The sequence below is a fragment of the Taeniopygia guttata genome, chromosome 2, assembly GCF_048771995.1.
Source record: "Taeniopygia guttata chromosome 2, bTaeGut7.mat, whole genome shotgun sequence".
NCBI classification, from domain to species: domain Eukaryota; kingdom Metazoa; phylum Chordata; class Aves; order Passeriformes; family Estrildidae; genus Taeniopygia; species Taeniopygia guttata.
Window position 1 is genome coordinate 35,989,995 of NC_133026.1, and position 26,682 is coordinate 36,016,676.

General features: G+C 36.0%; 1 protein-coding gene across 10 annotated transcripts in view; it reads right to left on the minus strand.

Moving 5' to 3' along the window:
• The window catches only part of TBC1D5 (TBC1 domain family member 5), a 317,122-nt gene that overhangs the window by 131,994 nt on the left and 158,446 nt on the right, over positions 1-26,682 (minus strand). For all 10 annotated transcript variants that reach the window (XM_032746741.3, XM_030264948.4, XM_030264947.4 and 7 more), the window contains 6 exons: positions 23,720-23,786; positions 10,401-10,509; positions 8,537-8,626; positions 8,366-8,437; positions 5,954-6,021; positions 1,020-1,122 (listed from right to left, as the gene is read on the minus strand). In XM_032746741.3, coding sequence (XP_032602632.2) covers positions 1,020-1,122; positions 5,954-6,021; positions 8,366-8,437; positions 8,537-8,626; positions 10,401-10,509; positions 23,720-23,786 — 509 coding nt within the window. The remainder of the gene's footprint in view (positions 1-1,019; positions 1,123-5,953; positions 6,022-8,365; positions 8,438-8,536; positions 8,627-10,400; positions 10,510-23,719; positions 23,787-26,682) is intronic.

Sequence of the window (26,682 nt, forward strand, 5' to 3'; positions counted from 1 at the left end):
AAGAAATTCTTCAGAAGTAAGTGTTCCTTCAACTCATATACCCTTTGTTTCCATGAAACAACCCAATTCCCTGGCTTGAGGACAGGGTGGTCACCGACCATGCCTGAAAGCAGAGATTGCTTCATAAAAATTTTCACATTTACTGAATCTCTGTATTTCTGCCATGACAAATTTTCTATCTACCTAAAGTTGGCTCCTCTACAGTTTATCCTTTGTCCATGCACACAGAGTATCCCTCGGTTTGTCAGTCTCTACTCAGCCCACAGATAATTGTGTGAAGAAACAAATACAAATATGTTTCGGTTGATACTCTGAATATTGGTCTTGCTATATGAACACAATATCGTGTTTATAGTTACTTCAAAACCTTCAGAACAAATGCTGAATTAATTAACTTACTACCTCTGTGGATGCAGATTTAGTGCAACTTAGGCTTTCTTTACCATTTTATCAAAAATGGTTTGAGCAGACTCTCCTTCAAGTAACTCTGTAAAAGTTACTTATCCTTCACTCAAGAGAACTTTTTCAGTTGCACTGTACTTGGATGCTACAAGGTTAGATAAAGATCTTTTTGCTAACATACTGCATGGCTTTAGCACCTTAGGGAAGAACTTAAGTATTACATAAAACTTAAAATAGTAAACTTTGTCTAAATTTCAGAAGTCACTATGCTTTTTGTTTATTCAGTACCATATTAAATCCTGCTGTGTACTTTCTTTACCTAAGCAGAGAAAGCCTTTCTTTGTTTTTTCTTTCTTAACCAATGACAAAAAAAAGATGTTTATAAAGAAATTTAAAGTAAGAAAACTTAGCAACCTTAAAGAAAACAACTTAAGGTACTGTGTTATGAGGAGAAAGCATATGTTATTCAATGAGCTTACTTACCAACCAGCTGACAAGCAGCTCTTTGATTACTTCAGCATTATGATACAACTTCAGATACAACAGAGCTACATTATTGTCAAACCATATAGAAAATGTTGAGTCAATGAATGCCACCTGTACAGTATTTTCATTACCTGTTTATAAAGCAACTGCTCATTTTCTCTGGCGTAGCAGAACAGAACATCTGTAAGAATTTTCCTTACATTCTCTTGCTGGAAATACTGCATTTCAGGAAAGCTGAAAATGAAGCAATACAGCAAAAGTAAACAATAGAGTGCACAGAAGTTGCTGGTCTTCTGAAAGAGGTTTTAGGTAAGAGCATCTCCCCTGTCAGCTTTCCCACTGCTCTGCGCTGCTAGAGTTAAACACTTCTAACAGCTTGCTACATTTGTTTTGCAACCAAAATGATGAACCATGTTCTTTAATATACACCAGTTAGCTACACAGGTATGATGATATCACAGTTATATTTAAATAACTAATCCCTTTTAATCTCATTAAAGCTAGACATCTGCAAGAATGAAATACAATGGAAGAAATGGAAGAATGGATTAGAGTATGTCAGATGACAGGCATACACAAGGTTCAGTATTTCTTTAATATTTGCAAAAATTTTATCTTTTAATGACAAGTTTATTTAAATATCTCATAATTGACACGAAACCGGTATCCTAAAATTGAGTATCTCTTACTGGTATCTGTTGCAATACAACACAATTAGATATCACACTGTCTTTAACAGCTATTACAAATAAACTTTACAGTTATAAAATAATCTGTCTGGGCAAATATCCTAAGTGAACAAGAATGAAGTGGAACATGTGTGAGAATAAGGAGAATAGGCTTCTGGGAAAATCCTGTTACATGCAATACTGGAAAATGTAAATATTTCCAGTCTTTAACTACTCTGAAGCCACTCTCACCTGTGCATCCTGCTCCTTGACTGTTGGAAGTAGGAAATAGAGTAGTTACACAGGACCTACTTAAAATCAGAATAAGTGCACAAACAAAGGTGTTTTCATTGCTACTGAAGAAGTAACTTAGATGGCAAAGCATATTTCATAAAGCAAATGCCCCAATACAGAACAATAAAAAGTAAAATCTGAAAAGGTAGAACACTAAAAAGAAAGGAAATGGTAGAGTTGGACAAAGAAAAACAGAAGAATACTTTAAAAAGACAAAAATGGTAGGCCTCAGGCAAGAGCACTGAAATAAAGGTTTGAAATATAGAATATTAGAATTAAATCACATGGTTTGAAATAAGATTTCTTCAAACAAGATTCACAGGTCTGAGCCACGCTGTTATACTTTAGACAAGATGCATTTAAGGCTATTGTAAAGCCTGTCACAGAGAAACAATATAGGAAATTAGAACAAATTACTTCAGATAAGACTATTAACATTGCTAATCACTGTGGTCATCTCACAGAGGTGATGACAGGCAAGCACAGAAACAGAACTAATTAAGGCTAGGAAAGTGCTTTGAAGTCCTTGGATGAAGGAGCTGAATCAAGAGCCAAGGCAGAGAAGACACTGTGGCTTAAACACTGTGATGCTGAAGTCCTGAGAGAGGCACTGGGACGAGAGGTGTAATGTTTTCCTGGCACCTGGTGGAGGTAATGGTAGACCAACATTTGGAAAGTTGTATGCACTTGTACTAATCACATTACTGTAAAGGAAGGACACAGCTGAGACCAAAAGTGCATTACAGCAGATGGCAATCGACATAATTTAGGGGTTTGAAGAGATTATTTCTGAAGGACTGTTATTCAGGCCTGCCCTGTGAAGTTTAGGAAGAGAAGACTAACAAAGAAAACTCAAAAATACACAGAGAAATCTGTGAGGATCTAGTAATACCAGAGATTGTGACAGAAAGGATAATAACAAACTCAGAAATAAGCTGGCTGAGGTATTAATTATAGTAAATGTAAATAGAAGAGATCATAAGGGAACTATCAGTTCAGGGTGAATTTTTATGGAAAATGTCATTTTATGATTAAAGCTCTGTTTTAAGAAATACAGCATCCTCAAATCAGCAAGGTAAGAATACTTTTCATGAACATGAGACTATTACATTTAATTACATCTCTGAGAAAGCCTGCATAAGGACATGGGAATTTTCCTAGACTGTTTTACCACAACTTTACAATTAAACAATGGTGCATTCAGGTCCCTGCTTTCTAAAACTGAAGACCAGCCTGACTCAGCTATAGCTTTTTAAAATACTCCTTTAGGTGATTTAGGGGCACCTGCACCAGAGGCAGCCAGAATTTGACACAGAAATTTGAACAACCAAGCTGTCAAACAACTAAATGGATGCACAAAAAAAATTTGGTGGCAGACAGAAATGGGGATCATAATCAATGTATTGCTTTTTCTTACCATCTCTTCCACATACTTAGGAAAGATGTAGCTCTCCAGTGGCTTTTCCACTACTGTTTTTATGTTGATAACTTTTAATTCTTTTTTTTTCTTATTTGGGGGATGGAGTGTTTGGAACCCCAGCACTGACCCTACTCATCTTCACACACCTTCCATCATCCTAAACTGTGTCTGTTACTCCTGAAGCAGAAACTAAGTAGACCAGTATATAAAAATACTACTACAAAAGAGAAGATATCGACTTGATCTGTCTATAGGGAATGCCCCCTAGGCATTTTAGTTTCTTGAAATACTGGAGAGAATGAGGGCAATGAAATCTAGCCATTTACAACCCTAGATGTACACTGAAATGCCAGCAAGTTTAATTTGCATTACTTGCTTTTGCATTGGCCAATCTGTTGATTTCTATTCCTGCAGAATATTTTAAAAAAATTTCAAAAACATTGATCACTAATGAGTTGGGACTAACTTAACAATATCCTTTCCTACCTGCAAGTATTGGAAGCTGTTATTTTTATGTAGACATTATGGACTGGATTTCTATCACCTGACTTTAGGAAACTAAAGCTTTGATAGGTACTGGTGAGCTAGAAGCTTTTTATAATTACTGAAGAAACTGTACATCTCCACAATGGGATTCATCAGACAAAAACTATATTTAGGATTTAGGAAGAGATGACTTGTGTCCTAGAGTTCTACAGGTACACAGACTCTAAAGCATGATTAACCCGGCTGTGAGTATCTAGGCATCCCAGACCCAATAATTAGGTGAGATAAGGATTCTCAAAATGCATAGGAACAAACACACACACGAATGAACTTTATTCCAGTTTGTCTTTAGGTAGCAAAATCCTGAAGTTTAAACCAATTTAAACAAACACCAATTTTAGGACCCTAAGTCTAGCCATTTTTCCTGTTTATTGTTACTACACTTTAGGGAATTCTAATAAAAACATTATAGAGTAATTCTTTTACTGCTTTGATAGCTGGAACTCTGGTTTGCTACTCTGAGAGTAGTTAGCATCACTCTCTACAGCATTATACACTTGATGTTGTGGGATGATGGAGGACTGAACTAGATGACAAAGAATATAAAAACATTCATTAGATAAGAATCAGCAGCTAGAAAGTAGTGATTATGGAAATTGAATATAATAATTATTTTAACCTTTAATAAAAAGCATTGTAAACTAATGATGAATTCCAAACTTTTAAAATGTAACTCCAGAGATTTATTTAAAGAATGTAAATAAAAAGAGAGGGCTTTTATATTCTAAAGCCACAGAATGAAGAACTTACTCCTTCTTAAAATAACTATAGTTGACAAATAGATAAGTATATGTAAAAATGCATACTATGTTTTATGATTAGACAAAAAAAGTGTACATATAAAATGCATGTAGCTTATAAAATACATTCATGCCACTAATAAATTTTGCTTTTTCAATGCTTGACTTATTTTGCTACTGATGACACAATATATACTATAGCTTCAAATAGATATCATTTGTATAAATGCATAAATGTCATAAATTTCTTTAGTCACTATTACTGATATTAGTGAATACTACTCTGCCATTTGCCAGTGAGAGCCTGGAATTTGTGTGTATATAAATATATATTTAAATAATAATCATACATCCACCATAACCTCCATAAAACTTTTCATTCTCCAATTATAGTTTAGATACATATATATTTTAATCTTAGAACATCCTGAACTGTTTCCTTTAACAAACAAAAAATACCATCTGTTGTGAGAATGCACATGAAAGTATACTCAGATTTTAATTATACATCTCATGGCAAAATACATTCAAGAATGGGTCTAGGGACGGACATGTAAAATATTCAAAAACCAGACTGCAATGATTTCTTCTGCATGACTTGGTTCCTGTAAATGAAAATGTGTAAGCTTGGGATTTGTAGAATCTACAACTATCATCACTTTTTTCAAGTTATAAGGAAAAATATTTGCAATACAGTAAAATATCACATGGTAGCAAACCAGTAATTGAATTTAATTATATTTACACATTACTCAATGCTTGCACTCTGAAAAGAAATATTTTTAGGAACTGAGTGTTCTAACTCAAACAAGTTTCTAAACAGGAATGACCTAAAGGCCAAGAAGATGAAAACATAATCATAGTAATATCAGGACAAATTTTAAAAGGCATATATGACAAATAAAGCTAGAATAGTGATAAATAAAAATAGAACATCTCAAATTCTATACATGAGTGGCATTTCCCTTACTAATTACAAACTGCTTTTTTATTATTGATTGTATTGTGTTGAGAATTAGGAAAGTAATCTGTTCGATCTTTCATTATGATCATAATTTAGTTAAAAGACCTTTCAGTTTCTCTTATGTTCTCTTTGCTTCATACAGAAAACCACATTAAATTTCACAAGTAGTACACCTCCTAATATCTTAATTTAGAAGAGCTTTTCTTCAATGATACCAATAAATCTCTGGGATTTAACATTCAGCTAAATTGTCTCATTTTTTACTCCATGTAAGTTGTATTTTTATACATTTAATGTATGTTTCCACACATTCATGCTCAACAAACCTGACATTTACACTAACCAAAGTCAAGAAAACACAATATAATATATAGAACATAAAAATGCAGAATATAAATTTATATATAGAAATTTCTCTTAAAGATCTACATACGTTCTTGTCACATCTTGTTCAATCATTGCTCGAAGCTCTTTATCCTGGAAAAATTTATTCCAAAGACTCTGGAATAAGAAAAAATAATTGTATGAAACCAAGACTTCTACTAATATTTAAGGTTTAAAAACTACAAAGTACTGCAAAGTACTGTACAAATATTGACTAATTAATCCTCAGCATTCCTGGTAGACAGATATATCAATATTTTATGAGAGATAAAGAATGTTGGTGACCAGCACAACATATCTGAGAAAGTCAGTTTGGACCAGAAATAAAAACATGCAAATTCCTGGATCCTTGTCCGAGGCTTATGGCATTTGCTCACTTGATGGCTGCAGGTTTGTGAGTTACTTGTTTGGGTTCCAGGAAGAATATTTAGTTTGGCAGAGTAAAGTCAAACTTTTAAGAATCAGCAACTCAGCTGAAAAATATTCAGTTGTTCATGCAAGGAAAAAGGTCTGTATCACTGGTTTGTACTATACTTCTTCTGTGGATGTAGGGACTTTAATTGGAAGCTGCTGCAATGTCCATAATAAGAAATTGGGAATAAGCTGATTTGTTTTAGTGGAGACAAAATCATATAAGGAGTGTATGATAATCAAATACCTATTATGAAAACAACATCATTCTAATCCACTCTGAAGACCAAAACTGGCCATTCTAAAAAAATTATGATAGGAAAAGCTAGAGTATTTAAAGCTCATTATCAAAATAAAAAATATTAAATAAAATAATCTGAAGTAGGTTTAGCTTCTTCTGTAGCTATGTTTATGAACATTTTCATGCTCTCTCTTTTGTTTCCATGCCTTGTTTACAAATGTACTGTAAAAGCTAATCGGAAAGACGTCAGAAAGTGCTGTTAATTGTATGCTCCAGAAAAGTATGGAAACTTATTATAAAGGGATAATAGCTTGATCAAAATACAGACGGAGCAAAATTATTACAGCAGCCTTCATGCAGGTTGGGTAAGTTTTCAAATAGCAGCAGAAGCAGTGAATGAAATACAGAACAGAGTCTGTACAATACTTCCACAATTTCTTGCCTCTTGGTAAGCAACTCTTTGCCGTGGTGCTTATGCTCCACAGAAAGAAAAGAGAAAGTAAATTAATGCTATCTACAGGAAGGGAAGTAAAATAACAAAAACTTATGTTAATTAATTGCTATATTTGTGTTACAACTTGGGAAAAAAACCTAAACTTCAAAAATATTAGTATCTTTGATAACGTCTTACATTCAGTGAGTACCTCTCTAACTCACAACTCTTGTCATGCAACTAGACCACATTTTGGAACTCCCATCTCTGCTCCCACCCTGGGCCATCAGAACAGAGGAAACAAACAGAAGCTGCATTGCAAAGGGAAGGAAAAATCAGTACACAAAATGGGTGTAACATTAAGACACAGCAGAGGCTCAAAGGCACTTTGATCTTCAGTCCTATGCCTCATTTGGTCAGTGGCTTTGTTTTGTAGATTAATCCCCTGCCACATATTCTGAGTTGTTAACTGAGTTTGTTTTCCATATCTGAAAGACACCACTGGCAGAAAGCAGGTTGAGCCACTGTGTATAATCTAGCCATATAATCACAAACTACGGCAGAAATGCTTTAGATCTTTTACATTTGACACAACTTTCTGTCCAGCTGGATGCAAGAATAGTTTGATGATGTGCACAGTCGTAACAGCTGCAGAGCTCTCTCCTTCTAAATTAAATAAGGAGCACAGTACCACTCTAGAGATGACGTATGGGATTCTGTTTGTGGACAAAATAGGACTAATATCACCAGAGATATCTGAGACAGTCTTTTCAGGTGTAATTCTCTTAAGTGCGGCTAAACAACTTATTTTCATGGCATTAAGTTATTTTTAAAAAATTGATAAAAAAGAATTTTGATGGTAATAATGCTAACATAATTAATAGAAAAGCTTAAAGATATGTGCTATAAAATACTTAAAAGTTTTTCAGTTATAACAAAATGCAGTAAAAAACTTTCCAAGACTGAACAATCTTCCAGAGGAGGGTATTTCATTGTTCTGTTAACAGCATTCACTTCATATTGACTGTTTGAACACTCCTTAAACTAGAGCCACTGAACACTCCTTAAACTAGAGCCATTTGATGCATAAAATGAAAACATACAGTGATAAAAAAAGCATATCAATTATAGTCCAGCACTGATTTTTTGTTTACCACAACCTTCCCTGAATTAAGCCCTTAAAAATCAGAATATCAGCCTGGAAATGAGCATTTCCAGTTGTCCAGCAGAACCTGTGGAATAATTGCTAACATAAGTCAGCTTGGACATTCAGGGGGAGATTTTAGCACCTGCCATTTTGCCTACTTCAGCAAGAACTCACTTGTGTCAGTATGAAGAAGATGAGAATTTTAATAGTGTGTGTTTGGTTAACTTACCCCCTCGTCCTGAGAGAGTGGGTTATTGATTATCAGATCTTGCTGTCCTGCTTTCCGTGGGTTTGTAATATGCTAGGTAAAAGCAGAAAAAAAAAATCAAATCCTCTCCTGTTATGCTCTAAGTGCCAAGATCTATGCTAAAGTATCAGATCCTATTTTGTACCAACTTACAATTTCTTTGATCTTACTGTAAGAAGTTCTTAAGTCTGAAGTGGTTTTAATCCATTGACTTCTGTCTTGCGGTAGAACGTCCAGAAATAACTATTAGCAAACAAAATAAATTCATTAATTTTCATCAATTTTAAACAGCTTTTCATATAAATCCTACCAGACAGCATAAACCACCCCAGAAAGAAAGAGAAAACAAAGAGCTATAAAATATTTCTGGTTTTAGTGCTTTTTGGTCCATAAATAAGTAGCTAGGAACAACAGCAGTTCTATGGGACAAAATTAAGCATTTAAGTCAACTGAAGCCATGAACTCAAGCTTTGTAAACTGTTACAGCTACAGTAAAGTTGATGGTGACTTCCAAGGCAGAAACAAAATGGAAAGACGTGGGAAAAAAAATACAAAATGTGAAGCTATTTATGTAACATAAATGACCTAATGCAATGTGCTTAAAACAAACCACAAATGCAGAGCAGGAACTAAGCACCGAGGGATATACCCCATGTAAGAAATGAAACATGCTCTAGAATTCTGCAAGAAAGCTAAGAGAGGCAGTTTTGCAGACAGTCCCTGAGAATGCCTACATCTCAGTTTTTTCATGTCTCTTTGAAAGAAGTGCAGTGCAAAATACTATTTAATTGCATTTGAAGCAAGGAAAACCCTAGTATTTTCTTGCTTTTTCAGTGTTTTTATTTGCAAATTGTAAAGTGTAAAGAAACAGTAACACTGACAAACAGATGTACTGATAAACAAAAAATATTCCTAAATTACTAAAAGAAAAAAATTTAAAATTTCAGAACTTAACAACAGAGCCCTAATTCATATTGGGAAAAGCAAATAAACCCTGCCTTATTTCTAAAACAAAACCACGCCTTGATTTAATTAGTAGACAGGAAAGAACTTGATGTTTGTGTTAGTTCAGGGCTTTGAGTTATGGTCTCCTAATTTAGAGACTTAAAAAGAAGCAAAGTGATAAAACAATGCAGGTGGCATATATTCACTGTGCTTGCTGTATAAAATACTTTCATTAACTTTAAGGCAGTTCAATGCTACATATATTTCAAATTTCAAACTTTCTCTTTCATTCATATATAAGGAGTATTTTAAATTTCTTTTTATAGGTCTTTGTGAAAAATTATGGTTCAGAAATTCCAAGTGAAGTAATTGGAATGATCAGCATTAACACACAGTAACTCTACTAGAAAAAAAATTCTTTACTATCATAGCTAGTGCACAGCAGAAGACTTGATGTCATTGCAAAAATATTGTTTGGACTTTATAAGGCTATTCTGTATTACCTTGCTTCCTTTCTCTCTTCCTTCCCCTGCTACTTAAAAAAACAAACAAACAAACAAAAAAAAAAACAACAAAAAAACTCCCAAGGAGCTGTTGTGCTTTTGGAAGACCTTGCTTCCTTCTTCATCCAGTCCTTACAAGAGGAGTTGGTCTTCACTTTCTCATTTCACTGGGAAAAACCAGCTAGCAGAAGCATCAGACTGATTTTAAAGCAGTCCCAAATTACACAGAACTGTAATTTTTTAGACTAACTTCCTATCTATTTCCAGTGCATGACTTCCCTGCACAGATACTGAGAGGAGAGATGGCTGTGTGGCACTCAATTCTAAACGTATCACCAGCACAAAGATACACTTTCCTTGGATTCCTTTGCTATTACCTGCAATTCAGCTTTAAAGCAATTTGATGTGGTTAGCAAATGTCCAATGAATTATAAAAATGAGTAGGAAAACATTGGGATGAAGTCTCTTGGAAAATTCATGATTCTTTGCATCAATAATCTTCCAGCGCATCAGGTAATGTGTTGATATATTGCAACCACAAACTGTAAATAAATATTTTCTCTTCTTACCTTCCAGCAAACACTACGGAACCTGCTGCTTCTCAGCTGCCCATTAATCCCCTTCAGCCGTATAGTTGCCAAGTAATTGTTGTTTACAAATAGTTCTTCCCATTCTTTACTGCAAAAGCAAAAGGAATGAACATTTAAACAAAAACAAAAAAGCCTTAGCTGATTTAAGGACTATATGACACTACACAATTTTGGATAAGCAGAGGAAAGCAACTTTTTAAAATGTATATATTTAGTTATGTACCACTTCTAAATGCATGGCTGTTTTTTTGGACACATTTCTTCTTTGGATTTAATGAATATGTAGATCGCTATAATTATGCCAGCTACTGAAATTCATAATGTCTATGGAGGCTATTCCATTTCCTCTAAAATGTTGGTACTGCAGTTCAGTGAATAAACAAGAAAAATGAATATTAATATAAGCACATTCATGTTTCAGCTGTAGACAAAGAAGTACCTATTCCAAAAATATGCAACAGAAAAGTACACTGTTGACTGTATTAGCTCTTCACATGACGTATTTGCTTAAATGAACTTCTTTTCTTCTTAATGTCAAGCTGGGCAGTTAAGCATCATAGAAGATGACTTTCTTTAACATTTAGTGCTATTTACTATTGAAATCACTCCTACTTCTTTCTACATGATCAGTTTTAAAATTTTAACAGGTGCTAGGAAATTTAAAAAAACATCAAAAAATTAAAAAGCCTCACTGTATAAACTGTTAAAGGCAAGCTTGAGTACCTTGCAGTACCTATGGCTGACTAGATAAACAACCTAAATATGCCTCCCAGGCATGCAGGCACCAGGGGCCTAACACCTGTGCCTCATTAATATACAAGTAAATCTGCTCTACTGGGAAACAATTGGAAATTAATTGTCCCAAACCATCTACTGAGTTTGAATAAAAGAATTAAACCTATATTTCCTGCAACTTCTACTGAAATGAATCTCTAGAACAGCTGAAGCCATTTGATAGTCTTATTAGCCCATGACTTGCTCACAGACATTCTGCAGCCACTTTAAAATACAAAGGGCAATTTCAAGGTAAGGGGCTGGGTTATGTGCAAGGAAATGTGTTTCAGATTTATTTTCAATGCATGTCCTTAACATGAACATCTCCTCCTCCCCCTGTCACACGGGAGACTATTACTTCTCCCTGGGAGACCAAATGAAACCAGGAAGAGGGAAACTACTATTATGACTGTAGGCTAAGATCTCACTACATTTACTTTGCTAAGGAGGGTCACAGAGTGGGTTATACTAAATGCCAGCAAACTCTGGTTTTGCAAATTGCCCTAAATATATGCAAAGTGAAGTTAGATAGTTTTCAGCCTTTTAAGCTGAGTTGGGAGAGTGAGTTTTTTAAAACAGAACTGTAAGATATAGCTGCTGGGAACTGTAGAGGAAGGGACTTAGCAAGCCAGGAAATCACAGTCATATTCCTCTATGACAGAGGCAAGCTCATGATTCATGCTGAGACCAGAAGTCTTGTGTTTGTGAATGCACCACCTTTCAGCTAGGACCATATTTTTTTTCAAAAGTGTTTACTTCTGGATCTTGATTATTAATTACTTTGAAAAGCAAAGGTATTCTAGGTAAGAGAAAAGATGCTTACAGCAGTGTTAGACTGCAGGGTTTAGGGCTGCCTTTAGCTTCTCCCCAGCACCAGTACTCCCAGGTGACCAAAAGAGCAGCAAGTCATTCCTGTAGTCTGGAACAGCTTCCTTCATTCCTCTTACATCCCCCAGTCTCCAAGTCAGAAAGACTATCTGGTCATTTTTGTCTCCTTGTCTCCCACACATCCTCACCTTCTGCAGGGAGCTGCCAATCATTGTTTATCATGATTCTGTCTCCTTTAAATACAACGTATGGTATATAGCAGCCACAGCTTGTGAAAAACCTGGGCCTTTCTTTCACAGCCCCTTATATGTCAGTAGCTACAGTATATTACGGCTATCTAAATAACCCTCCTGTTTCTATCACGTATAATACTCTTCATTTGCCATTGTAAATTTTGTAGCATCATTGGCCATTATAACTCCTGCCAAGCCGCCTCCCTAAGGTAGCTATGTTTCAAGAGTGACACATTCCCCTGTGCACAAAACAGGTCAGCCTCTGAAGCTATTCACATTGTTCTGCAAGTGGATGACATTCCCACAATGTCTTTGAAAATGCCAGTGTGTCAGCTGAGTTAGCAAAAGGTTTTAACCAGTGCAACTGTGAAAAGAAAGAAGAGAGAGGAAAGAAACTCTTCAGGTTATTTTTCTCACCAGCTGCTGGAAGTGATTGCTACACAGTAAGAAAGTAATTTCAACACTTCTGAAATTGTATTAGTGCAGATATTATGCCTTAAAAAAAAAAAAAAAAAAAAAAAAAAGTAATGCAATTCCAAACACGTTTTGAACCAAATTACTTTTAAAACCGCCAAAAGAAATTTGGCAAGATCGTATCTCCTCTGCATTCCCTCTTGGCTGCTAGGATCACAAAAAAAGTTATAAGCAACTGAAGAAGAAATTACTTGGAAACTGGAATCTGCCTCAGTTTTAGTACAGCTGAATGATATTTAAAATCCTTTCTGAACAGCATTCACTAATTCATTTCTCAAGTATTTTGAATTAAGACTTTACAATTCTAGAGACTTTTGATAGTGGTAACACTTTAATATGAACAAGCAATCAATTCTAAAAAGATAGCGCTTAAAATTATATAGCCCTATTATACCCACTGGTCAACATTAAATAAGCAATGAAGATTGGAACTCAAGTCTTCCATATTCCATTTACTTCACTGCCGTGAAGACTTCAAAGAGCTAATAGGAAACACCTAAACTATGAATAAGCACATGCATTTACTTTTAATCAAACTAGAAAATTAAATGCATGATCCTGTGTTATACCACCAGTAGACTGTACAATTAGAGGCAAATGTCAGTGTTAATGTTTTCAGATTATTTTGTAAATATTTTTCATTTTAGATTCTTATTTGAGTATCCTGTCTAATGTACTATGGCGCATGTTGTAAAGTCTTTGTAATAATAATAAATACATATAAGACCTTGTCGTGGTTTGACACTGGTCCAATGCCAGGCACCACCAAAGCTGATCCCTCAACCTCCCATGCCACAGCTGGGCAGAGGAGAGAAAAAAATTGAGTTGAGTTGAGCTGAGCTGAGATAAGGACTGGGAGAAAACACTTCAAGAACAAAATAGCCTCAACTTAAAGTTGCAAAGTGAATTTACTACTAAGAGTCAGAGGAGGACAATGAGAAGTAAAAGAAGTAAAAGAAGCCCTTTTTTCCTTTTTCCCCCTAACCCCTCACTCCTTCACACCAACAGCGCAGGGAGGCAGGGCATGAATAGAATACATACTCTGAATAGAGTATGTATTTTGTAAGGAGCTTTAATGGGCTACCATTGCATTCTTCTGCATATCTATGCTTTGATTTTCTTCTTAAATATGTTATCACAGAGGCATAACCAACATCTCTAACTGGCCCAGTTTTGTCCAGCAGCATGTCCATCTTCAGAGCCATCAGGGATTGGCTCTGCTGGACATGGTGGAAGCTTCCAGCAGTGGAAGCAACCTTTGTGGCCCCCCTGCTACCAATAATCAGGCTGTACCAAACCAACACAGCCCTGAATGAGAAAGAAATTATTGGAGTAATAGTTCTTTAAGAAACTTAATTTCATATACGTTATTTCTGCAATAGCTGTCCAATGTAAAGTATCTACTGGCATGAGTTAGGGAGAGTTGCATTACTTCAAAGTGGGAAAAGTGCTTAATATGTATGAAAGAAAAAAGCAGGCAAAGCAACGAAGGGATTAATTCTGCAGGATTTGTTCATAGTTCTCATCTGTTCCTTTCCATCTTTTGAAACATGCACTTATGTCATAACCATGAGAGTTTAAATCTCTCTGCCAAAGAACTGTATACTGGGGTCTGCTCTAAGACACACTCTTTCTTTCTTATGAGGTTGATCTCTGAGAAAACCACATATACAAGTCTATTTTTTTTTTCAACAGGATATGATTTGTGGATATGATTCTTGTTAAGGCAATTACAAGCATCATATTTTCAGATATAGAAGCCTGAAATTTGGAACAGATATGTTCCTCTCAGTTGACTGTTAGTAAAGATCATCACAAGTAGGACTTTACACCAGAAAGTCTAAGTAAAATTCTACATGCACTTAGCATTCTTGAAAAGGAATCTGAATCTCTAAGGTCTAACATCTTAGTAAAAGTCACTGGAATTCCACTATTGCTCAGCTATAGAGGAACGAGGCACTATAAACTCTTTCAGAATGCACAACATCAATAATCCAACAATATTCCTAGGAAATAACCCAAATTCAAATAGTTCCAAGAGCTTTACTGAGGCAACATTGAGCTTGTGCATGTTGGGGAGAGGTAACAAAGACTCTCCTCCACTGATAGGCAGAAGCAGAACATCTGCCTCTGGCTCTGCTGCTAAATTTCAACCTCCAGCATAATGGTAAACCCAAAACATCAAGCATAGATATGCAGAAGAATGCAATGGTAGCCCATTAAAGCTCCTTACAAAATACATACTCTACTCAGAAGAGGAAGAAATACAATTGAGGGAGACTGGTACAGCATAAACAGCAATCACTGCTACTTAGCTTCTGCATTTACTGATTTAGAGGATAAAGCTGGGGAAATGTATGAATGCAGATCCTGCCAAAGTCTAACACTAGTGTAAGAAGTATTTTCGTACCATCATGCTCCGACAACACAAAAACTCTGCGGAAGACACTAAAACCCATAGAGATGTAAAAATGTGAAGAACCACATGGAACTACAATCTACCTCACTGAAAAAGGGCAAAAGATTCAGTTCTGGGACTGCAGGGACTCAGATCTACCAGCTAAATATTACTGTCCATAATTGATGTTCAGGTGAAACTGCAGTTAATAAAGAAACCAGTAACTACTGGGTCATCAGATAGTGTTTATCATTACTTTGTGTCATGCATTTTTGAAATATTTCCTGCCAAGTTTTGAAATACCTTTTTTTTGAGTTCTTGGAGAAAGAATTTGATATCTACAACAACATTTAGGTAACAGAGAATATTTCTCAGTATATGGAAGAATACTGCGATACTACTGAAACATTTGCATACATATTTAGGATTTCAATCTAAATCTCAAGCTTATTCCATCCTCTAGACTAATATTAAAGGATAAAATGGATAGCCTTAGAGAGATCCAAAGAAAATTCTTGAGCAGCGCTGCTAGTTTTGGCAAAATCATCTTAAAACAATGGCATGTGTGCTTCTAGAAAAGCCAGTTTCACATTTTTATACTGGTTTTCATCTTCAGAATGTGCTTTTTAAAATGTTGAGACCCAAACTCTGCTCCTCAGGGGCACTCAATGAAGCAACAGGCCATCAGAAAGAAAACCAATTTTCAAATTATTGTGTCGTATGCTTTGCAATATGAGATCTTTATTGATAGGAACATCAAGTACCTATATTTAAATATTTAAATAGAGGCAACAATTCCTTTCAAACATACTGCATAAACCCAAGAAACATGCATAGTTTGTATTATTTATTGTGTTGTAAAATCAACAGTTGAGAAAAAAGTGAGGCAACTTTCAGGAATGTAATAAAGACAGAGTTAATTCTATAAAAACAGAGGAAAAAACCCAATTGAAAGGTAGTATAAAGTAATAAGGAGTAGAGTTTCTAAAAAAATATTTCTGAAACACACACATTTTTATTTGCTACCCTGAAAATCCACTTGACAGCTTTAATGTGAAGGCTTATCAGTCTGTTTGGAAAATACATGTATTTTCCTCTGTTTCTCAAAGTCCTGCCTCAGGATACGTGGCAGAGCTAACAGCCATGTAAGTGTGAATATGCATGGCTCTGTTGCTGGGAGGCTGAACATTCAAAGGGCAGATTTTTCTAAACAGTTCAGGTTTCATCCACTTTTGGCCGACATACAGTTAAAAAGGTTTGTGTGAAGAAAGGTAAAATCACTTTCTTAAGGCAAACATTCCCGCAAATAAAGTTATTAGTTAGCTATGCTCTTTAAGCTACCAGTGTGTGTGCAGCACAGTTCAGGGAACTGAAATAAGACTGCACTGGCAGCAGGATGCTCTGCCAGCACCATTCCTCATAGCGCTAGATACGACACAGAACCCCAAGATACCTGTCTCCATATTCCAAATTGTCCACTTTGCCTTGGTGGTTCTCAGCCAAAGAACCAAGTTTGGTCTTTGGAAAGCACATAATTTTCAACCCTTTACCAATTCAGCTTTTATAGAAGAATTCTTGTTACAGCCATTTCTAAATCTAAATTTCACCAGTGCATTTTCCTCTATTCATTACCTTCTGCATACATTTACAGAATGGTGAAAATAAATGTAGGTATTATGTTCAACTATTTATATTTTTGTATTGTAACTGAGTTTGACAGTTGCAGGCCCAAAGCTTTCTAGTTAAAATACCCCAATACCTTTGAAATCCTTTGCATGCACATGTAGAGTATTTACTTCCTACTTCTCTTGACTACAGGTTCCCTTCTCCTGTTTTACCCTTCTGCTCATACCCACACCTAGGCAGAGCTCTGTGAATTGTGTGTGTTCACAAACATGCAGCCTTGTTATACAAACATGCATTCATTAAGGAAAAGGTAAGAGCTTCCTGCAGGACACAACAGAAGTTAAAGGCTATAGCTCTACAAATCATCCAAGTAAAAATCACATATAATAGTGTCTCCTGATACTCAGATGGAACTTCATCTGCTTCTGTTTGTGGCCATTAGCTCTGATCTTGTTGCTGGGTATCACTGAAAAGAGACTGTCTCTGTGTCCCTTCACAGATACTCTGTGTTCACTTAAGATACTCACAGATTTCAAAAAGATGCCCTGAGCCTTCTCTTTTCCAGGCTGAACATTCCCACCTCTTTTAGTCTTTCCTCAGAGTAGAGCTGCTCCAGTTCCTTCACCATCTTAGCAGCCCTTGTCTGGGCGCTCTCCAGTACGCCCATGTCTTTCTTGTGAAGGGGAGCCCAGCACGGGACACAGCATTCCAGGTATGGATTCCAGGGAAGGATTACTAACTCTGATCTGCTGGCAGCACTGCTCCTAATGCATCCCAGGATAATATTATCTTTCTTTGCTGCAGAGGAGCACTGGTGACTCATGCTCAATGTGATGCCTGACAGGACTCCCAGGTCCTTTTTCCAGCCCCCAGCACACTACCTGCTTCTCCATCTTCCCCGGAGCCAAGGTGTGGCTAACTGGCCCATTTCCCTGCATCCTCCTCCTCAGCCTTCTTGAAAATCCCCCCTGTCCTCAGTCACATCTCCCAATTGCCATGAAAGTCTGAAGGTAATTGTGAGTGAAAAAGTAAAAGAAATTAATAATGAAAACCACTTTAAACATTAGTAAGGGAAAATATGGCATCAGTTGATTGTGGTGTCAGCAATATGATGATTTTCAAGTACCACAAAATAAATTAAGAGTGAACTAAAATTTTCACTTGCATTCCATGGATTTTAGAAATTACCATTCTCTCTTCCATGGTCTCTCTTCACAATCTAATTCCTTCTTACAGACAATCCATAAAAAAAGCATTCTACCAACAAAAGGTGCTAGTAACTCAATCCTTCCTTTCTGATTCTCTGTCAAAAGCATCTCAAACTTTAAGTAAATGTCTTAAATTTTCTTTTCCCTATTACATTGCATTAAACCAGAAAACAAGTCCATATTGCCATTTCTATGTCTTTAGAAAATAGTATAATTTTAACTGGAAAAGTTAAAAAAAAATTCCAAAATTTGTGTTGAAATCTTTGGCTCTTACAAAAAGTATACTGAATATAGGTTTTCAGTTTCTTAATGACAATTTATTCTTCCTTGTCTTATGATATCATTTGCCAATTCTCTAGGACAAGAGGCAAGGAATGCAGCAAGGATCAGCTTCTTCAGGAAGGAAGACGTAAATAACAGAAATTTGGCAGGACAGAGATGGAAATTATGTAGTTCTCCTTAAAAGGAAAAAAAAAAAAAGGCATGTAATATTAAAAGAATCGGAGAAAATCAGAAATATTCTAAGCTTTTAATAGGTATGGCAGTGATCTTCCAGGTTTTGGAGTAAAAAGAACCTGTTGGAGAAAACTTGTAATCAGTACAAACAGTAACTTTCTCTTGCTGGAAAAATGAGATTTGCATGATGGAATTCCTAACAGCATCATAAACACTGACAAAATGAGAGTACTGGCACAGACTACCACAACCAGAGAAGGATTCTCAGCAAATTATGAACATATCTTTCAGAAGAATCAAGGAGAGAGTTTACATGCTCCCAGACAAAATTAACTTGCACTGAAAAGGCCTCTTTGCACATAAATGGCTTAAACTCGAACAGCGTCTGGCAAATGGTTTAGGACAAGACAAAATAAACATGGATGCCAGTTTTACTACTTTTTTGTGGAAAGAAAGAAAGGATGCCAGCGGTGTGAAGTCTCCTTGTGGAGTGAAGTGGCAGTGACAATTTCACTGCATTGCCTTCTGTGCCCAATTTTTCTTATTTCAAGATAAATGAAAAACCCACAGAAACAAGCTTGTTCTTTACATCTCTTGATTATGTGTGGACATACAGTGAACAGGAAAATAGACCACAATTGCACAGGAGTTGCTTTAAATTAAAACAATAAAGTAACATTGTGTGTGAACAAGACTAGATAGGCTTGTGTAGATGGAAAAGGGCTGCTTCCTAATAGACTAAGACAAAGTTTAGGAGGTGGAGGTATGTGAGTTGCACACATCTTCACAGTATGTTTAACATGTAAGGACAGAGGCTATGTAGCCACTTCTGGCTCAACTGCCAAAAAAAGTCAAAGAGCAACCCCAGTGGTTTCAGCACCACTTTTGGAAGCGGGAAGAACCAAGGAGGAACAGCTTGCACCCCTTGCTGTCTTTCTTCTGTATGCTCAGTGCCTGCAGTTGGCTGGCACACAAGAAACGCCTCAGCCAGCAGGACGACATTGCCTTTTTTTTCCTTTCAAGGAAGGAAACATCTGGTAAGCAGAATCTGTAAGAAGTCGGGGAGAAAATGGAATACAAAAGTCTTTCTTACACTAGATCCTCTGCCTGTTTGAAATATGAGCAGAAGAAGGAATACACCTTGTCTACATAACCTTCAGCTTTGAGCAATCATAATTTGTCATGGAATTTAAGCCACAGAGGAAAGGACTTTATCTTGATACATGGGGTAAGAATTAAACTTACATATATGTGCAGACAAGTATTAAGAAATTATCTAACATAGCAGTCATGGGTCTCTGAATCACAAAGTTCATACACAAGTATGAAAAGTGAGCTTTTTTAGGTTATATATTTATTACAAGCAGTATTAATATATGAATGCACCTTGAAAGAAAATAAGTGTCCTTGGGATGTTAGATTCTATCAGCCAAATTGAATGTCTGCATCAATGGCTCTCCCTAAAAGTCATAATTAGGTCATTAAAATATATTTAGAAAAATAGCCTGTAAAATAAAGTTAAAAAATACTCACCTTCATTTTATTTCATAGGTCACTGTTATACCATCTAATAAGATAATTAAAAACATGCAAGCAGCTGGTACTGAGGCTAAACAGATTAATGTAATAGTCTGTAGTCATATGTGCTGGCAAGGGGTTCACCTCTTTGGCGAGGAGAAGGTCAGCTGCCCTTGGGAAGGGAGGTGAAAGACAGTATTTCTACTTTCCAGTGGCACTGCATTGCAGATACTGAAACTAAAGACCCACATCTATTTTCCTTTTCCTTTCGGTGAGGTCCAGCCCATCTGGACATCCAAAAATGGCTTTAACCATAGCAGTAAAGTAACACAGTAGAGCAAAGCTGAAGTATTTTCCTGAAGTTTCTAACATTTAAAAGCTGAAAGTTATTATATGTCTAAATCCTTGTTCAAATGTTTCCAATAATGAACTTCTAATTTTGATGACATGCTTCTAGGAAATAATTTTCGTAATTTCTTAGTAGTAAAGCTCCTTCCCAAATACACAAAGAGTACTTCCATCAGAGCATAAAGACCAGGTAGAGAATTCTCTGTGACTTGACAGGACGCATTCATGAACTCAAAGAATATTTAGAAATATATGCCAGTCACATGTGCTTTTCATTTACATTACTTACAAATTTTATGACCTATGTGTTCACTATCTGAATTCATGCAGCATTACATCTGTGCTGTGATCAACACAAGCAAGAGTCACAAACTCTAAGGTGACACCTTCATATTAAACATAAAACCATACAAATAGTTCTGGAGCATCATAAATATATCAAAGAATATAATGATAGGTCATCCTTTATTAACACATACACTTGGGAGTCTTGTACTGCATAGTGTCAAATTGTCCTTTAAACAGGAAATGTAGGACTCAAGTAACTTCTCCTGGGGTTTATTTTTTATTGCAAAAACAATGTTTGTAAGAGCATTTTAATAGCAAAACTTAATAATAGTCAAATATTTTTGGAGTAATCTCTTCTAATGAAATTTTAAAGTCCTATTACTGACAAAATATTAAGCAACTTTGGCTTCAGCAAAATTTTTCAATATGATTTTTCTTGTATTAACTTTCTGCATATGTATGACATCTACCATGATTCAAAGATGTCGTTGCCTCTTTTAGGGCAAAAGTTCACTAGCTGGTCCTTTTAAAATATGATAGACTGAAATGCATTGGGTAAACAAGACCATCATTAGGTTTACCAAATTACTAACTTACTAAAACAATAATCCTTGACACTATCCTAAAGTAGGTCAAAATTTCTAATGAGTCCTTAAATAAATAACAACCATTTACCATCATTAATTTTCAAGATAGTTTAGGATTCACTTTTTGTCTTTCATAAGGTTTTACATGTTCAATTTTACTTAACATGCAGTCCAGAACTGTAACTATCAAAACAATATCCAACCCAGCCATCAAATTTACAGCCAGTCGCACTAGATCATAGGAATAATTTGCCACTGAGAAACAAATACACATTTTACATCTCAAGCACTACTACTAAATAACAGTGATAGCTTGCCAATTATGAAAAGCCAGAAGTTACTTTTATATATATGTATACCTACACACCTCCCCAATACACATACACACATATATCTCTTTTACTATTTTGCCTTTGTTATATCAATAATATGTTAGCAATGAGATATGGGACCCCTCTAAAAGACTAACTTCAGTTTCTTAAGTTGGGCTCTTTGACAGAATATGAGCATCATTCAGTGGAACTTGTAGCCAACATCGTATTTATTAGATGCACTTTGTACTAAGGAATACATAGATACAAAGACCAGCTTTAACCTCCACTTAATCTGTGGAGCATTAAAGAGTCACTAAGCTTTAGGCTGATTTAGGTAAAAGGTACCAGGCTCTGTCCTCCCAATGGCAGTCCATGCTAGTTACATTCCCTGCATTGGCACTGATACCATGGGAAGCTTTGGCAGGAAGAAGTAATCAGAAAGCTCTCCCAAGGAAGAATGAACAGGTTGGGCTGGGTTAGCTCCCTGGATAGCTCCCTGAGAGCTAAGTGCTACTGCCTGAGTGGAGCAGGGCTGACAAGAAGGGCTCAGACTCCAGCTCCACAGCTCGCACTCTCATGGAACCAAAGTCTAGCTAACGCTGGCTGCTTCTTCTTCAAGTGTTGCCACTTGGCAGGTACAACAGCTGGTGCTCTTGAGTTGACAATTTTCAGGAATAAGTTTCCTGGCTTTAATGGCAGAGAGCACTCTCAGCTTTCTTTTGCTGATCTGGTTAAATTGTATCTTGCCTATTTTTGAGAGACTGATTTGTGGTCTCTCTATCTACACATGCTTCTCACCTGAAAAACATGAAGGTTATCCTGGCTGGTATTTTTTGGCCCTTCTTTTAACTTAGACAGGATGTTGCATGCAGAAAACACAAATATGACAAGAAACAGAGTAATGCAGAACTCTCAAATGGATCTTCTAACATGTTTTATCAAAGTGGCTATGCTAACTACCGTAAAAGAGTTTTACATCATCACAAAGTAGGTCTCATTAGAGTCAGCCTATTAGGATAAAGAAAATTGTAAGGATACCTAAATCAACCCACCCCAGTCCCACTTTGTCCCTGCAGGCACACCCTTTGTTCCAACCTTGCTCTTAGTCCAGAAACTTCCTCTGGGTGTTTGAATCGCAGGAAACTCTTTGCTGTTCCCTCTAGGTCCTTACAAAAAGTCTTTCTTTTCAACATGCTCCAGACCAAGCTGTTTGCTCCTCGCTCTCCTTGGCAATGGCTCTGTCTCCAGCTTGCAACAGGTTCTCCAGCACTGTGTCCCTCCCTGGCACCCCACACCTGAGGCTCCCCGTGACCAGCACAGCTCATTCCCTGCACCATGGCACAACATTCCCCACCCAGCCGGCTGCAAGCAGGACAAGCCCAACAGGCAGGTTCCTCCTGCCTGACTGCACCTCTTTGAAGCAGAGATTCCAGCAGAGCACAAACCAAAACCGAAAAAAAATGCCAACCAACACAGTCCACTAAATTATTTGAAAATAATCATGTGGTAAGCGTGTTTTGTTTTACCATACTTAAATATGAAAATCAGATGCAATCCTTCTGGTTAGCACACATCATACTATTAATTTACTAGTCACAAGGAAAACGATTTTTTGTAGCAGAGTCAGTATTTTGCAGGGTGGAAGATGAAAGTGCACACCAGCTGATTAACTTTCTGTGCTTTCAAGTACAAGACACCCTCTGGTATGTACCCAAGCAAGATTCAAACTCAATGACATTGCTGAAAAAAGTTTCTTTAACTGGTGTTTACAGCCAACAAAACTGAATATTATTTTCCTGTCAAATAATCTCAAATTTAACTAATCTTGGCTTGGTTTTTGACATGAAATAATGAGGAAATCCAGTTACTTTGGAGAAGATCAGAAAGGTGATCACTGGTGAGTTGAATATTTCAACATTTAGCTTAGTTGCTGTGAGTTTCTTTAATTGAATACTTTGGAGGAAAAAACCCACAAAAAACAACCTTAAAAATGTTTAGGCTTTCAAATATCTTGTACTTTCATCAGTTAAGCATTTTGAACAACTTTTGAAAAAAAACCAATAACCCAGAAAACAAATTTTTAGATCATTTCTTAAATAAATACTTCATGTTCTTTTGTTACTGTTCCAGTTTAGATTCTACAATCCTTCTAAAGTATACAACCTGTTCCTTTGCTTTAAATAGATTATATGCTTCTTGTAATCAACCTTCTTAAAATTAGAAAATAAATATAAAAAATTACCAACCTGTAAGAAATAAAAGTTCCATCTGAATCTGAGGTGGGGGGTGTGCTTCCATTTTCATTTGATCCTCCTAATACAAAAATAAGAGAAAACACCTTTGTTGTAAGACGAACTTTGATATGAGCACATTATGGATGACAACTACAACTAATTTGACCACATATGGTAACTTCAGTCACAACAAAACTCACATAAAGCTTACACAGACAAATCTCAACTTTGTCTCTCCAAATTCTTACAGCCATCTTAACTAGCCTCCAAGTTCAAATTAGAGTCTGAAAGTTCTGAAAATCTGATACTTAATATGACTTAAAAAAGTTTTGATTGAGGTTCTTCTTAAACTATTAAACACAATTTAACTAGTATAGAGTTACAGAAGTACACCATAATAGTAGATGAGCTTGATTTTACCAACATCAAGTAAAAAAAAATCTAAAAGTTCATCTGCTTTGTGAAAAATTCTGAGCTGACTTTTGTGATATCAGTTTTTTGGTGGGGTGTTTTTTTTTTGTTTTTTTTTTTTTTTTCCCCTTTGGTCACAGCACAAGTTCAAAGCTTCCATGAAAGTACCTATTAAGATGTCTGCCAAACATCTTATTTTACATCCTGTGGGCTGCTGATACATGGAGCAGTGATGTGCTAGAAATCAAGGATTACAAGGAAATTTTCCTTCTATAACTACATCTGTTGAAAGACTGCTAAAAGCCAGGAGTCATGCATTTTTCAAAGCAAATTTATTCTTGTCCTGTTTTATATTGTTTATTCTTACACTGTCATTTAGCTTCATAATTCGTCGATGTCCCTGTGTGCCTCCTTAGTTAATTTACAGGTAGCACTGCACAACTCTGTTTTCTGTTCTGCTGACTGAAATCAAGTTCTTGCAGTCATTTTTAGAAATTAGGCTTCATATTCCCCATTTTCTTTAACTCAGTCCTTCTTATACATGGAAAGGAGGGACAGGAGTTGTAGGTAGCATACTAAAAGTTCAGAGCTGATAATTTGGACAGTGGTTTTCTTTTCTATCAAACAAATCTTGCTCAATGCAGATGACATTCATGCCACTCCATCTTGCAGTTTCACAGCCATCCTTAACCAAACATGCCTGCACATTAATTCTCCATTTTTTATTCATGAAAAAAAGTTTTCAGTTTACACTAAGAAATCTTTCTAGTGCAATACTGTAGTTCATACAATGTCATGCTATTTGCAGTCCTCTTTCCTTCAGAAAGGACCAATCCTGCCTGAATACTCTGTTTGTACTAGCACTAGATATTACTTTCCAATAATTTTACTTAATAAAAGTCTATCAGCTCTCATTCTGTGGCAAAACAATTAATGAAAATATAGGACAAGACTGGTTCAACCCCAAGCTTCACAAAAAGGAATTCTTTCTTTAAAATTTGCATTTCTCTTATTCATCTTAGAATTACTATACTTCAGTAATCCCCATCCTTTCTATTTCACAGCATCTCCTGTGGCACTGCATCAGATGGTTTACTAAGCTCCAGACAGACCGAATGTATTTCCTGAACGTGTATTTTGAAAAGCGAGCAGGTTAGCTGGCCACAATGTCCCATTTAACAAAAAAACCTGCAATAAAAATTATGCCATTTGCTTTGCTTTCCTCTGTTACTTCTTTCTTAAAAACTTTTTTAAAGCCCTGCACAGATAATGGTCAGCCCATGCAGGTGCTTTGCTATCACTTTTCTTTCCCCTGTTAATCTACGTACAGGTACGACATTTCCATTCATCAGCCATGAACTAAGGTACTAAAAAATGTTCCATGCAGCAGCATTTGTCAATATTCTTGAAGTCTGCAAGTCAGATTATTAGCTCTGCTAATTTACAGTATCTACTCAATACTCCCATCTATTTTATTGATTTATTTTCAGGCCTATGCCTGAAATTCTATTTTTACTGAAAATTGAATGTTTTCTTTTTCAGACCAGAGCTGGATTACATTTATCCAGCTGCATCATTTGTCCATTCACACTGCAGAATGGTTCCTAGTTTTCTTTCTTAGCAAGCTTCTTTACATAGTCAAGTAATATTTTCCTGTGTATTTAAATTCTCATCTTATGATCTGATTCAACTTAATTTTTGCTGATTGTTGCTATAAGACCGCACTTTCTGATATCCAGGATGTGGCCTTCTTTGCAGATCAAGCTGTTTTTCTGTTTTTTTGAGGATCTTTGCTTATTCCAGACATTCCTTAAAAAATACTTAATCATACTTAATCATTCACTTTGGCATAGAACTTCCAAGTGTTTATTTTCTCATCTAATTTGGAATGCACGGCGTTTTATTAACTTTTGTATCTTTGTCTAAAATAAATCCCAAACCTCTACTACATCTTAGTCTAAGATCACTCAGTCCAGTTGATTTCACTGATTAGCTCTCTCCATTTATTTTGAAAATGGAAATCCTACTTAATCAATCTACTTTTTGTTTACTAAATTTAACTAAATTAACAACACCAGATATTTCATCCAGAAGCCGACCCTCCCGTTATTAATAACCATCTGTTCATTTTTTTCCTCATAGCTTGTAAAATAGTCTCCCATATTGGGACAATTTTCAGTAATACGCTTTTTCATATATTACCCATCTCCACATCTGATCCTGAGCATTCAGAGAGATGACTGAACTATGTTCAGTCTCTGTTAAAGCCATAGGCCAGGTGCAGTGATAGTGGGCAAGTGCTGCAGGGACACAGCACATCAAAATAGGTCCTGAATGCACTACTGCACTTCATTTGTACTTAAACTAAGCATTCACCTACCACTAGTCAGACTTAAAAAAAAAACCATCTTACTCACAATGCTAAGCTGATATACTGAAAAAGTATGTCTTTTCAAGAATAGCAACATAATCTTCCTCTTCTCTGAAGAATGAACTTTATCTCAAAAAATGCATGGATTTTATCATCTTTCAACAAAATCATTTGTCTTGCTTGAAAAGCGAAC